Source organism: Panicum virgatum, chromosome 5K (assembly GCF_016808335.1).
Source record: "Panicum virgatum strain AP13 chromosome 5K, P.virgatum_v5, whole genome shotgun sequence".
NCBI classification, from domain to species: Eukaryota; Viridiplantae; Streptophyta; class Magnoliopsida; order Poales; family Poaceae; genus Panicum; species Panicum virgatum.
Window position 1 is genome coordinate 2,536,476 of NC_053140.1, and position 15,137 is coordinate 2,551,612.

A 15,137-nucleotide genomic window follows, 5' to 3' on the forward strand; every position below is an offset into this window, starting at 1 on the left:
TAATCCGGTCAAGCAAGATGTTGATTGCAGCAAAGAGAATGGGAAGAGCAAGGAGCAAGATTCAAAGTATTTACAGCCGAGGTGGTGTCCCTCAGGTTTGTCTCATACTCAGAAGCGAAGGCTGCAACGTATGCGCAAGAAGGAGGCAATGGGACAACAAGTGGAGACCGTGCCAAAGACGTCAACGACAATGAAGAAGGTGTGGTGGCCCAAACAAGTTGTTTCAACATTGACTTGAGCAAAACATGGCCGATGTAGTGTTAATCATCGCCCTTAGACAATTTTGGCTCAGAAGAATGTTTTTTTGGCAAACGAGTTTTACTAAAAAAACAGGGGGGGCATATGTTGACAGCCAAAATTGGCACCAACCGGTCTGACCAAGCGGTCTGACCGATAGAGGCACTGCGGCCTGTCCGGCAGGGACCGACCGGTCTGACCGGTAAGTCCGACCGGTCTGACCGGTCCAGGTAGAGTCCGAGTACAACTAGGGTTTTTCATAGATTTAGATCTGTAAACAGGATTTCTTACGGGATAAGTCCACCCCACCCTATAAATATAAAGGGTCACGGCCGATTAGAAGGGACAATCGAACAAAATCAATACAAACCTTACTTTTTATCCTCTTCTCCAAACCCTAGCTTTTTCAACCCCCTCTGTTGTTCTTCCTTCGTCTCCGCGACGTTTGAAGGCGTTTTAGGTGGCCTGCCTATCCTAGAACAACCCTACGTGCGCCTACCCTGACGGGGTCCCTCCCGGGTTCGTGTTCGTCGGCCGTCGCCGATTCTCACCGCGACCGGTCTGACCGGTCCCTTAGACCTAAACATATGACGAAAAAAACATATGACGAAGAAATGGTATGAACAGGACATGAAGGTACCGTGTGTGAGAGAGAGAGAGACGGAGCAAAGTTGGATTATCTCCTCTTGGTGCTCCGGGGGCAGTGGGGGCCACGCACATCGATCGTGTGCTCATAGTGCATACACGCCAAAGTGGACCTCCGGTCAATGGAGATCGAAATGGAGCAAACTATTCCCGGTTGACCAGTGGATCCTTATCTGCCCTAGTATCCTGCAATGCAAGCCGACCTGACCTGGAGTACATACGCCGGCCGAAATCAGAGACCAGAGTCAGCGGCTCAGCGCCCGTCTCGTCCGCGGCAGCTGGCAGGCGGAGCTGCCAGGACCACCGGCCGCTGGCGCCGAGTCCGTCGCCGACATGCGACATGGCCGAGCTCGTCTGCAGCTTTGAACGTTCAGCGGCAGTGTTTGCCAAAATGAAGGGGACGTGATCTGCAAACTTGCCCTTCAGGTCTAATCCGCTGGCTGCAGATGTTATGCAATCCAGAACGCCGGTGTTAACTGTTCCTTTCAATGGCCTTATCCTCGAGGTCGAGGTTGACCAGGTCCTTGCGATCCTCCCTCAAGTTTTAAGCTGCCCTGGCGCGCGCAGCAACGCAGCAAACTGCCACCACCACGATCTGAACCCATGGCCGCGTCCTGCGTTCACCTCGCCCTCCTCCTCTGTTTGATGATCCCAGCCACCGTCGCCTCACCTCGGCGCTTGCGCGAATCCCCGGCCGACGCGTCGCGGCCGACCACCTTCTTCGAGGTGGACCGCCCGCTCCGCCCGCCGTCGGGCAGCTCCGGCCCGTGCTCCACGCTCCTGCTCTCGAGCTCCTTCGGGTCCACCTTCGCCAAGCCGCCCGCCACCGCCGCGTACTCCCCGCCGCGCTGCCTCGTCGCGGTGGGCGGGCGCGCCTCGGCGATCTCCCTCGCCGTTCTCGAGTGGCGCGCCGCCTGCCGGGGAGCCCAGCTCGACAGGATCTTCGGCGTCTGGCTCGGCGGCGCCGAGCTCCTCCGCGGCAGCACCGCCGCGCCGCCGCCGGACGGCATCGCCTGGTCCGTCTCCAAGGACGTGACCAAGTACGCGTCCCTCCTCGCCGCCGGCAGGTCCACGCTCGCCGTCTACCTCGGCAACCTCGTCAACAGCACGCTCACCGGTGTGTACCGTGCCAACGTGACGCTCCACCTCTACCTCTGCCGCGCGCCGGCGGCGACGAGGCCGCTCCCCGCCACGGCTCCCGCCGACATCGTCGTCCCGGTGTCGAGAGCCCTGCCTTCGAACGGCGGCGGGCTGTGGCACCAGATCCGGAGCGCCGACGACGTGCAGTCCACGAGCGTCGCGCTGCCGTCCAACACCTACCGCGCGGTTCTCGAGCTCTACGTCTCGTCCCACGGGGACGACGAGTCGTGGTACACGAACCAGCCCGGGTACCGCAACGGCCCGTTCCGCGAGGTCACCGTCCGCGTCGACGGCGTCCTCGCCGGCGTGGCGTGGCCGTTCCCCGTCATCTACCCCGGCGGCATCTACCCCCTCCTCTGGCGGCCCATCGCCCCCATCGGCTCGTTCAACCTCCCGACGTACGACGTCGAGCTGACGCCGCTGCTGGGTAAGCTGCTGGACGGCAAGGCGCACGAGCTCGGGTTCGCGGTGACCAACGCCCTGGACGCGTGGTACGTCGGCGCCAACCTCCACCTCTGGCTGGACCCCGGCAGCACGGCGACGACGGCAGGCCTCACGAGCTACGTCGCGCCGGCGGCGAACGCGACGTCCTCGCAGTCCGGCGACCCTGTGGACACCCACCACCACGCGACGGCCAGCCGGCTCTTCTCCGCCGCCGGGTGGGTGGCGTCGTCGTACGGGAACATCACGACCAACGCCACGCAGACGTTCGGCCTCGAGTACACGCTCACCTTCGAGACGCTGGACCGGACCACCGTCGCGCGCGCCGGCGTCTCCGCCGCGGACCACGCCGGCGATGTCCTGTACTCGGTGCAGGCGCGCCGGAGCTCCCCGCTCGGATGGCTGTACGAGCAGGGTCGGCTGACCGTCACGCACGGGCTGGACGAGACGACGGTGGCCGCCGGCGGGTGGTGGACGGGGCCCGGGTACCGGTCGCTGCGCACCACGCAGAGCAGCGTCGTGGAGGACGAGGAGGGGGGCGGGAAGTCGTGGGGCGTCCGGCAGGTGTACAGGTACGAGGCCACCGGCGGGTGCTACTTCAGGAACGTGACCAGCAGCGGTTACGGCATCGTGTCGGACCACTCCAATGAGGTCTGCGTGAAGGGGACTTCTTCCGGAGGCGGCGCTGTCAGTGTCAGTGCAGCCGGCGCTGCCAGCTGATGTTATGGGCCCAATTTGTTTGGGCTGGCATTAGCCCATTATGAAGAATCCGAAACATGTCAAACTATCTTCTAGTTCCAACTTTTTTCCTCTCTCTGCTTGTACCCACCAAAGGCTACTTGTATGTGTGCCTAAAATAAAAATAAAAACTATTATTATTTTTTGAAAAAAAACAATGACAACTAATATAATGGCCATAAAAAAAACATCACGTCACACCCATATGTAGGATCTAGGATGTTCATCCACATTTAGCACCCACTGCCGCATTTTTATTAGTTAAGTAGTACAATAACAACATATTCACTACGTTCGTCAGGCTGGATCTGGAGGCTGGAGCTGGAGTACTGTGAGAGAAAAACACTGTTACCTGGCTGGTAGCTGGAGGCTGGAGCTGGAGGGATGTGAGGGGGAATCACTGTAGCGCTGGAGCCAACCATACCAGCCGAACGCAGTGATTAACTGCTACATTTGTAGATGTAGAAGCCATATCATTTTTCTTGCATGTCTGCCTCGTTTGCTTTTGCTAATTGCATTGCATGAGCTCATGGTCATGAGATGCGTAGTTATTCTCTCTTTTCACCTGTTTGAGGACGAGCTGCGGAAAGTTTCTTCGTGCTACCCAAGGTCAAGGGCCTCCCTGATGATGGACTACAGGTACAGACGTTTGATTGATGGCTACTCTGCCAACTCGATCGGCTCCGTGACCGTAAGCACGGGGTTGTAACAAAACTGCAGTCCCTTTCCAACTCCAACAACGCCTCGCGCCATGAACGATGGTCCTATTGCTCGTGTTGGATTTTTGGACTCGAGACTTGGCATATCCATCCATGACGAGGGCGGCGCGCAGAGATGGGCAATAGGGTAGCGCCCACCTCACGGCCCTCATCCTATCCACAGGTGACAGGTCAATCCACATCGCCCAAGCAGGGCGGGCCCAACGGTCTGAGAGGCGAGGAGCGCGGCCCCACTTGTCATGCAGCCGAGACACGAGTGGACGTGGATCCAAGGACACCCATCATCAGGACCGTTCCGTTAGGAGAGACGTCGCCGTCGCGCGCGGCCTTTTGAGCCCGCGAGCCCAGACCTCGCCCGGCAGCCGAAAAGGCCGTTCCATTCCACGAGTCGCGACGAGCCGGCACCCGGGCCCACGCGCCAGTGGGCCCAAGGACACGCTGTCGCGCGCGCCGCCGCCGCCTGCCCGCCTCCGCCGGGGGGGCTGCACATTGAACTCTTGATCCCAACGCCGAACGGCGGAACGGCACGGCGCGTCGGCGTCGCTCGCCGGCGCCGGTCGCGGTTCGGCGGTTGGTACGCGGCCGCCGTCGGGCCGGTCCACACGCCGATACAATCGCCGCGGCGACGACTTGGGGAGCATGGCGGACCAAGAGCTTTGGCTTGGCTCCGCTCCGCTCGGCTCGGACTCGCCGGGCCGCTTACGTGGCTTCCCCACCCTGCTATTCTGCAAGTGCAAACCAAACCGGGACCGATCAGAGAGAGCAGAAGCAGGCAAGCAGCAGCAGGAGACGAGAAAACGAGGCCTGGATCAGTTCCAGCCTAGCTTTTTGGACACTGCATGCACGGTCCAGTGATCGCCAGCTGATTCTGTCGGAGAGACGACGCCTTGACGATCCATCGCGCTCGATTCAGCGAGTGGAAATGATCCGCAACCATGCAGAAAAAAGAGCATTAAAAAAGGAAAGATTTGCGCTCACGTGTGCTAATCTAACTACCTACTCCCTCCGTCCCTTATTAATCGTCGTTCTAGCTACAGTAGCATGTCCCTAATTAAGTGTCGCCGCCTACCCTGCCAGCCGTAGCTGCCGCACGCCTGCACCGCACCATGCGTCGACCTCTTCTATTTTTTTAATTCCAAAATACTGTGCTGCATGTTTAAATGTGAAAAAGTAGGGGTGACAACTGATTTTTTAATATGTTGTGTGTGCCACGCATGCTTCTTCACACCACAGATACAACATTTAATGGCGTGTCTCCGAATGTGTCGGCTAATAAACATAGGGGGTGTTAGGGTCTTTTGCCTATTGTATTGGTTGCTGTGTCAATTTTCTGACGACGTTTAATTAGGGACGGAGGGAGTACTGGAGTGGTGATCGTGGGATGCACTGAAGCTCCAATCTTTGCACAACTGGCCGAAGGATTGGGGATGGCAAGGCTGCCCGACAATCTGACCTCAGTACCTCACCGTCTTCCTTCTTCGTCCCGCGGTGAATGCGAGAGCTCTAGGACGATCTGTGTTCCTTCAGGCGCACTGAATTGTCTGACTGTGTATCCTTCCGGCAGCTGCCACTGCACATTACAGCTGCAGGCTGAGATTGCTTCTGAAATGTGAACGGGTAGTATCCTAGATTCCTAGCAGGTACGCTACTTGTATTCAAGTTGATGCTGATTTGTCGCTTGGTTTTGGCCTAGTTATCAGTGTTTGTGTTGACTGATGATGAGCTGCCGACAGCATGGTGGCTACATCCTGTGGGCTCTTCTTCTAGGCTTCTAGCTAATCCCCTCCGTGTCAGGGGAGTCGAGAGCTGAGACTGTTTGCGCTCAGAGGCCACGAGTTTGTGTGCGTGTGCGTAGCTTATCTGATCCGCGCTAATGATGTCCGACGCAGTATCGAGTCACCGTTCCGAGTGGGACTGGGAGTGCGCACATGCAGCTGTTTTGGCCTTTTGGGCCCCCCTCGCGCGAGTATTAAATCCTCCGATTCGTTTGGTCAGATTTTGATTTGGGATCCAAGTCTAACGGAATGTTCGGTTTGATGAACGGTGGTACGGCGAATAGACCGTTTCATCCAGAATTTGAAATCTTTTTTTTTTGCGAGTATCCAGAATTTGAAATCTACTAGCACGTTTGTTTTTTGTTCCAAGTGAAATGGCCAGAATCCTTATGTTTTGTCAGGTCAAACATGTCGTCAGAAATTCTATACGGCTTTGAGGCAATGGAGGATCTTCTCTTCTTCTCACTATAAAACGGATATCTTTTCTGCATGCGAAACCTAAAAGGCTGTGTGTTTCGTTGGGGGAACATGAGCTTCCGGACGCTTTAAGCACAAGATAATTTTGAACACGCCTCTTTTGATTTCTTTTTTTTTGTGTGTACATTGATCATGGACTATACTAGTGGACAGCTCAAACTCTCCCAAAAGCCGCATGATTCGTCTACCAACCAAGTACACTTTGCGTTGCCATTATACGGCACTCACAGCAACATATCCACTTTGTTCATGCCGCGTAGATAGGAGTAAGATAACGATGTATATAGTATATTATTATATTATTGTTGTTTTCTGATTTATTAGTAAATTTCACCCGCTGCAATTCGCCGGGTTTAAATCCGCAGCCTTCACGCTCGCGGACACTACATGCAACGCCGCCCATTTCGCCCCGCGCCACCGAGCTAGCAGCCATGTCGGCGTCCTCCCCTGCCTCCCGCTCGCTCCTCCTCTGCCTCAGCCTCGCCCTGCTCTCCCACTTCGCCGCCGCCTTGCCTCGCGACCTCCGCTTCTCCGCCGAGGACATCGCCGCGGTGGAGGCGGCGCTGCCGCGCCACAGGAGGTCGTCGAGGACCACCTTCTTCGAGGTCGACCGCCCGCTGCGCCCGCCCAAGGGGAGCTCGGGGCCCTGCTCCACGCTCCTGCTCTCGCACGCCTTCGCCTTCACGCTCACCAAGCCGCCCGTCACCGCGGCGTACTCGCCGCCGAGCTGCCTGCGGGGCGCCGGCGCCGTCTCGCTCGCGGTGCTCGAGTGGCGCGCCGAGTGCCGCGGGGTGCAGTACGACCGCGTCTTCGGCGTCTGGGTCGGCGGCGCCGAGATTCTGCGGGGGAGCACCGCGGAGCCGAAGCCCGGCGGCGTGGCGTGGTCGGTGTCCAAGGACGTCACGAGGTACGCGCCGCTCCTCGCCGCCGGCAACGCCACGCTCGCCGTGTACCTCGGCAACCTCATCGACGACACCTACAACGGCGTCTACCACGCCAACCTCACGCTCCACCTCTACTTCCGCCGCGCCGGGCGCGCGCGGCCGCCGCCACCGCAGCCGGCGGCGGCCGACGTCGTCGTCCCCATCTCGAGGAGCCTGCCGCTCAACGACGGGCTCTGGTTCGTGGTCCAGAACGCCACCGACGTGCAGTCCACGCGCCTGGCAGTGCCGGCCAACGCGTACCGCGCGGTGCTCGAGGTCTACGTGTCGTCCCACTACGCCGACGAGTTCTGGTACATGAACACGCCGGAGCAGAACGGGCCGTTCCGCGAGGTCACCGTCCATCTCGACGGCGACATCGTCGGCGCGGTGTGGCCGTTCCCCGTGATCTACACCGGCGGAATCAACCCCCTCATCTGGCGCCCCATCACCAGCATTGGGTCCTTCAACTTCCCCACCTACGACATCGAGCTCACGCCCTTCTTGGGCAAGTTCCTGGACGGCGAGCAGCACGAGCTCGGGTTCGCGGTGACCAACGCGCAGAACTCCTGGTACGTGGACGCCAACCTCCACCTCTGGCTCGACCCCAGGAGCTCCAAGACCACCGGCGGCCTCATCGCGTACGACGCACCGAAGCTCGCCGGCAGCATCGTCTCGCGCTCCGCGGACGGCATCGACGGCGAGTACGAGGCGACGGCGAGCCGCAACATCACGGCCACGGGGTGGGTGAGCTCGTCCCGCGGCAACGTGACCACGACGTTCACGCAGCGGCTCGGCTTCGCGAACACGAACGTGGTGAGCGGCCACGGCAGCGCGCAGGCGATCAACCAGACGACGGACGCGCTGACCGACGTCGCCGGCGGGGGTGCGGCCGCGCAGCAGCGGGTGCAGCAGAGCTTCCCGCTCTACATCTTCCTGGGCGGCGACGGCAGCGGCACGCCCTCGCAGCGGCTGATGCGGAGCGTGGAGATCGGGTTCGAGGAGTCGCGCGTCCGGGGCGGCGGCGCCGCGACGAGCACGCTGCGGAACGAGCAGGCGGCGGCGGCGGAGGTGACGCTCCGGGACGACGCCGTGGTGGGCGCGTCGTGGCGGATGCACCAGACGTACGCGTACGGCGCCTCCGACGGCGGCTGCTACCTGAGGAACGTGAGCAGCGTCGGGTACGACGTGCTTTTCGACCATTACGACGCGTCGTGCGCCGGCACGCGCGGCCGCTGACGCCCGTCGCCGACAGTGAGCGCCGTGTCGGCGACCCCGGCCGCCGCGCGGGGCGGTGGCACAGCGGATTACGGCCGGGGGAGGCGGGGAGCGACAACCGACAGGGTGTAAATGGAGGAAAAAACTCGATCCGGCGGTGGCCAAGCAAGCGTACCGGCCCCATCTAGTCCCCAATTATGGAATTTAATATGATGGGTGTCGTTTTCGTGTGCTCCGCTTTCAATAAGAAAAGATGCGATGTGAATGTGATGCAGCAAGTAATAGCGCATGTAAGGCCATGTTTGGTTGTGGAGTGAAAATGTTTTGATGAGAGAGAAACGATGCTTTGACCAATAATTAGGAGTATTAAATAAAGTCTAATTACAAAATTACCTCCACAACTATGGTACTGTAGCAGTTGTTCTAGCTAATAAGGCCTTTGACCGCACGATTAGAGGATGATTGAGCGCGGTTACTGTAGCATCACAGTAGCCAATCATGATGGAACTTGGCTCATTAGATTCGTCTCGAAAAGTTACACCCATTCCTAAAAAAGTTTTGCAAATAGACTTCATTTAGTACTGCATGCAGGCATTCGTCTTTGCAAAAGTTTTCGTGGATTCATCCAAACACGGCCTAATGTAACCCCACAAATGTAAAGTTACCGGTCTGGCTTTGCAATTTATTGCTTGTTTTCGAATCGCATGAATTTTACTCGAATTCTACGGGTCTTTATTAGATTGTCACCTGCAGAATTCTTGCGAAATTCTAGCATTCAAAACATGCTCTCGAAATGAAAGTTCAGCCCACATCTAGTCATAGTACAGTATTGTACCCCGTATTTTTGGTCTCTTGGTCGTGCTGTACATCATGCCCGTTGGTGACCGGTGTTAGTGCACCGGGACCCTGCGCCGTACGAGACATTGATTCCGTGTCAGCAGATTTCAGGACAAACTGACCGAGCGATGCGCAGTGCAAGCATCATGCTACTGTTAAAATTTAGGTTAACAAACTAAACTAAAATTACCATGCGGCCGGGCGCGGAACATGTCGGTCAGCAAAACGGCTGCCGAAAATGCTTGAACTGATTGATCTTGGAGTAAATTCCCTGTGTGCCACTGAAAAATGTAATCCATCCCCTATGTGCCATTAAAAATTAGCACATCCCTTCAGTGCCATCGTTTTTAATTTTCCATCCCCTCCGTGCCATTGCTGTCAGAAAACACGTTAACAGCGTTAAATTGGTTCAAGTTCAGACTTTTTTACCCCTCCTTCCTCCTCTCGGCCTCTCCTTCCCCTCTCCCGGGGCGACGGGGAAAGGAACACCCTGCCGCACCGTGCCGGGGCGCCGCGCTGACCGCACCCAGCTTGGCAGCGCTGTTGACCTGCGCCTGCCCCTGCCGCCCCCGTGACCTCTCTCGCTGCCGAACTCCCTTCCATCCTCTGCGCCCGTGCGCACCGCCCAGCCGCCACGGCCCTCGCCTCGGCGCCCTCGCACACCACCCAGCCGCCGCGGCCCGTCCCCGCCTGTCCCCATCGTCTTCCTCCCGCACAATCCCCATCGTCTTCCTCCCTTCCACACTCTCTCTCTCTCACCGGCGCCCCTCCTCCCCCTCCCTCGCCGGCGACGGCAGAGCGACACGCGCGGCCGCTGGTAGGGCGGAGTGGCACGACCGGGCGGCGGAGCGTGGTCGGCGCGCGGCGGCGCAGCCTGGGCGGTGTCGTTGGCCTATGCGTGTGAGCTTGTCGGGGCCGGCGGAGTAGACGTCGGGGCGGCCTGCGTGCCTCCTCCTGCTTTCTCCATCGACGGGCGGCCACGGCAGGGCGGTCCGCGCGCGGCGGCGCGACGCAGTGGAGCGGGCACGACGGGGCGGTCCGACCCCGGTGGCGCTCCTCCCGACTCTCGCCGCTTATGAGGGGCCCTCTCCATCGGCGGTGAGGCGCAGCGGCCGCGACAGAGTGGCTGCGGTGAGGCACAGCGGCCGCGGCGGAGCGAGCTGCGTGCGGCGGGGCAGCCTCCGCGCGGGCAGCGCGGTTGCGGGTGCCTCCTTCCTCCTCTCGACTGCTCCCTCCCCGGCGAGCGCTCTTCCCTCCCCGCGCCGGACCAGGGCCTGCGCGGCGGCGGCCGGGGCCAGCGGGCGGTGCGGCCGGGCCCTACGCCGCGGTGGTCGGAGTCTGCGCGGCGGTTGCCATGGAGCACTCGAGCTTCCCTCGCCGGCAGATCCCCCTCCCTCCTCCCTGCCTCGGCGGCCGTGGCGGCCGCGGCGTCCCTCCTCCATGCTCCATGCCTCATCCGGCCGCGGTGGCCTGTGGCCCTCCTCCCTCGCTGTGCCTCCTCCCTCCGATGGCCACGGCGGAGCAGCGGCCGCGGATCTGCGGCGGCTTGGCCGCGGATCTGCGGCGGCTCGGTGATGGCCCGGCGGCGGCTTGGCGGTGGCTCGGCAGAGGCTCGTCCCTGGATGAACCCTAGCTCCTCTCTGCTCGCTGTAGTCGGTCGTCGCCCTCCGGCCCTCTCTTCCAGCCCCGGCGTGCGCCACCAGCCACCGGCCGCCGGCGTCGCACGGGCCGGCCGCCTCCCACGGTCCGGGTTGCTCCGCCTCGACGCGCTCCCGGGGAATCGGCTCTCCAGCCCGCTCCCCGATGCGCGGCAGGCCGCATCTCGGCTTGCGGCGGCGTCCCCGGCGAGCTCCTGCGGCGGCCGCAACCTTCCCAGTCGTGCCGGGACGACGGGCCCGGCGGCGACCTGGCGTCTCCGTCGACTGGCGCTCGCGCGTGGTGCGGGATTGGGACCTCCGCTGGATTGGGGGCGAGCGTGGCATGCCGACCGGACGCGGGCGGTCGAGCCGAGCGCGGGGAGAACGGAGGCGGCGCTGCGGGCGGCACTGGCACGCGGTCTCCCGTCCGTTACTCTGAAACGGGGTGAAACGGAGACTTTTTAGCTTACTGCGGGCCTGACTAGTAGTAGGCGTTGGATCTATTTTCAAGAGTCAAGATGCACCCAATGTCACGCCTTGACATGATGTCACTGAATCTGGTTCCGTGGGCGCTCGGGGGGACAAGGTAACGGAGGGGTATTTTGGTTTTTTCCCAATACTCTTTAACGGATCCGGTAGGGAAAGTTAACAGCAATGGCATAGAAGGGAAGAAAAATTATAAATGATGGCATAGAAGGGATAAGCTAATTTTCAATGACACATAAGGGATCATCTCAATTTTCTAATGGCATAGGGGGAATTTACTCTTGATCTTGGGGCTTGGGCAAAGCGGAAGGATTAGCCGGGCCCTCCAGTCTCGCTAATGGCTCCCAGCTGGGGGCGGCATGGGCAGGCCAAGGAATGTCTCCGCCGCGTTCGATTTGGATCCGATGCTGTGCTGGTAGGGACGGCAGCAATAGCGCTGACCACTGAGGAAAAGAACTCCCAAGCATTCTGCTTCACTGATCCATCATGGCCCACGCACCTTTTTTCAGAAATATAAAGAAAACACAATTGTTACGACTTACGAGCACCTGCAATAAACAATTTGGAGTTTGAATGTGGACTCTTTCTTCAGAAATATTGGATGCTGCAAGGAATATTTGGGGAAATGCACTTCATGACACCAGCAGCACATAGTACACTTTAGTTTACGTGAATATACTACTTCGGAAGATGAATTGTCATGTGAGAACAATTTCTCCGAGTATTTGATTCAGAAGGCGGATGAGTCGATGAGAAACCAACGGCTGTTGTTCGGGAGGAAGAGAGAGAAAAAAAAGAAAATAACGGCCGTCACGTCACGTCGGTGCAGAAAAGCGCAAGGCATACACGGAGAAACACGGGTCGGCCCCCATGCGGTTGGGTCGTCGACATCGCCCCACGAAACGGGCCTAGGAGATTGATTGAGTAGAGTTGGCCCGTTAACGCCCATCATGCCTGCCGTTCTCCCTTAGCTGAATTGTGTGTTCTCTCTCAAAAGAAAAGAAAAGAAGAAGCGGAGTTATGTGTGATCCCCATCACAGCGTCAAGGACTAAATTGACTTTCAACGCCTACGCCTCCACTCTACTCGACTCGAATGCTGCTGTGTACTCTCACACACATGACACATGTGCCCAGTACTGCACACAATATGATCTCCCATACACTGACTGTTACTGCTGAATTCAGATTCGTAAATGACCTGGCCCAGGGTGGCCCTGCGGGCGCCCGTGCCTCCGCTTGCTCGACAGCAGCGGAAGACGGGACGAGCAATGACTCGATGAGCGCAGGATCGGTTCATTCGGCTTGGCCAGTAGTAGTAGTAGAATCTACGATGAGATTATCATATGAAATGAAATCTGGTAAAAAAAAGATCCGATTTCTCATATCTAAACAAAACCTGTGCAATGAAAGTTAGAATTCATCCAAAAACACGCGAAATCTTGTGATTCGCTACTCGAGAGCTACCAAACACTACAGAAAAAGAAAGAAGAAAACATACTCAGGCCCACCTGTCAATCACCAACCGCCGGAATCTTATTACTCCCACCAACAACATAACAAATTCAAATCACAACTACCTACAATAATAATAGATTAACATCACCTGGATCACCTCGTTTGAACCCCCGGCCAGTTTACTTGTCCGCTCCTCCTCCCGTCCACCTCAACCGGAACCGGTTCCTCTGCAGTACTGCAGAGGGACTCGGTGCCACTGACCTGCGGGCCCCATGGTTCAGAGGGCCACAGGTCAGTGGGGGAGTCTCCCAGACTCATCCACCTCAACCGCCCCCTCGTGCTCGCCGCTCCCAACAATGGCGCCACCCGCGGCTGCCGCCTCGAGCATCCTCCTCCTCCTCCTCCTCCTCGTCGCGCTCCTCCACCCCGCCGCGGCGGCCGCGGGCGCCGCGCGGCACAGGCACCGCCTCGGCGCGTCCTTGCGCGCCGCCCCGCCCGCCGCGTCGCAGCAGCCGACCACCTTCTTCGAGGTGGACCGCCCGATCCGCCCGCCGCGCGGCAGCGCGGGGCCCTGCTCCGCGCTGCTCCTCTCCGGTACCTTCGGCGCCACCTACGGCCGCCCCCCCGCCACCGCCGCCTACGCGCCGCCGGCCTGCCTCGCCGCCGCGCGGGCCCGCGGCGCGGCGCTCGCGCTCGCCGTGCTCGAGTGGAGCGCCGACTGCCGCGGCCGCCAGTTCGACCGCATCTTCGGCGTCTGGCTCTCCGGCGCCGAGCTGCTCCGCAGCTGCACCGCCGAGCCGCGGCCCAACGGCATCCTCTGGTCCGTATCCCGCGACGTCACCAGGTACGCCGCCCTCCTCGCGGAGCCCGGTGAGGTCGCGGTGTACCTCGGGAACCTCGTCGACAAGACGTACACCGGCGTCTACCACGCCAACCTCACGCTCCACCTCTACTTCCACGCCGCCCCGCCGCCACCGCCGCAGCAACAGCAGCAGGCCGATCTGATTCTGCCCATCTCAAGGAGCCTGCCTTTGAACGACGGGCAGTGGTTCGCCATCCAGAATTCCACCGATGTGCAGTCCAAGACGCTCGCCATTCCGTCAAACACCTACCGGGCGGTCCTTGAGGTGTTCGTTTCCTTCCACTCCAGCGACGAGTTCTGGTACACCAATCCTCCCAATGATTACATTCAGGCGAATAACTTGTCCGACGTTCCCGGCAACGGTGCATTCAGGGAAGTTGTAGCTAGGGTGGATGGTGAAGTTGTCGGTGCTGTTTGGCCATTCACTGTGATTTACACCGGCGGTGTCAATCCGCTTCTATGGCGACCAATCACCGGAATTGGCTCATTCAATCTCCCGACATATGACATTGACATCACACCATTCTTGGGCAAGCTCCTGGACGGTAAGGAGCATGATTTTGGGTTTGGCGTTACAGATGCTCTTGATGTGTGGTACATTGATGCCAATTTGCATCTATGGTTGGATCACAAGAGTGAGAAGACAACTGGGAGCTTGATCAGCTATGATGCATCTGGATTGGACTTTAATGTGAACTCTGAATTCAGTGGGTTAGATGGGCAGTTTGTGACAAGTGCAAGTCGGCATATCTCTGCAACTGGATGGGTGAAATCGTCATACGGGGAGGTCACCACAAGTTTCTACCAGAGATTCAGCTATGAAAACAGCAATGTGTTTAGAAAAAACGGCACTGTGCAAATCGTGAACCAAACCATCGATGCAAAATCTGGCATTTTTGTCAAGGATACTTCTTCTGTACTTCTCTCCGGGGAGTTTCATGAGGTCTTCCCACTGTATCTTTATACTGGAACCTCAGATAAAGTGGGTGATGAGTACTCATTGGATTCACTTGTCAAATTTGGTATCAATGAGAAGAAGACATCTGGTGGGAAAGTGGGCTTCTCGTTCAGTTCTCTGCGGAACACGCAGTCGGCACGTGGCACAATGAGGGTGAAGAAGAATTTGGTAGTCAGTGGATTGGGGAAGACCCATCAGGTTTATAAGTATGTGGGAACTGATGGATGCTATCTCAGGGATGTGAGCAGCAGGAACTACACTATACTTTTCGACCGCTTTGATGATTCTTGTTCAAAAGGAGCAAATAGCGGGGCCAGCACGAAGTTGAACGATCAGTCAGCAAGAAGAAAGTTGCTGGTGAACAAACTGTAAAGCATGGGAAAGGTTTTACTTGGTCTATGTTTCAGTTTACTTTGCTTCTTCAATAAAGATTTCTTAGGTAGCTCATGCTTCAGAAAGTTGGTAAGAAACTTGAAAATGTCTTTATAAACACATCACTTCAGATTCAATGACATACTATTGTCATCAGCAACTATCAATCGCATCACCATGTTGTGTTATTTAGCTGCAAAGGATGTGAATGATCCACAA

At 58.4% G+C, this 15,137-nt stretch overlaps 2 protein-coding genes across 2 annotated transcripts; both read left to right on the plus strand.

Moving 5' to 3' along the window:
• The first annotated feature begins 1,098 nt into the window (after positions 1-1,098).
• On the plus strand, positions 1,099-3,277 carry LOC120705634 (peptide-N4-(N-acetyl-beta-glucosaminyl)asparagine amidase A-like). The gene has a single exon (XM_039990085.1). It carries the CDS (start codon positions 1,486-1,488, stop codon positions 3,181-3,183), a length of 1,698 nt encoding a protein of 565 aa, XP_039846019.1. The 5' UTR covers positions 1,099-1,485; the 3' UTR covers positions 3,184-3,277.
• Positions 3,278-6,516: 3,239 nt separating this feature from the next.
• On the plus strand, positions 6,517-15,074 carry LOC120709419. The gene is made up of 2 exons (XM_039995051.1): positions 6,517-8,328; positions 12,987-15,074. The coding sequence occupies exons 1-2, from the start codon at positions 6,604-6,606 to the stop codon at positions 14,916-14,918; spliced, it is 3,657 nt and encodes a 1,218-aa protein (XP_039850985.1). The 5' UTR covers positions 6,517-6,603; the 3' UTR covers positions 14,919-15,074.
• Positions 15,075-15,137: the final 63 nt, after the last annotated feature.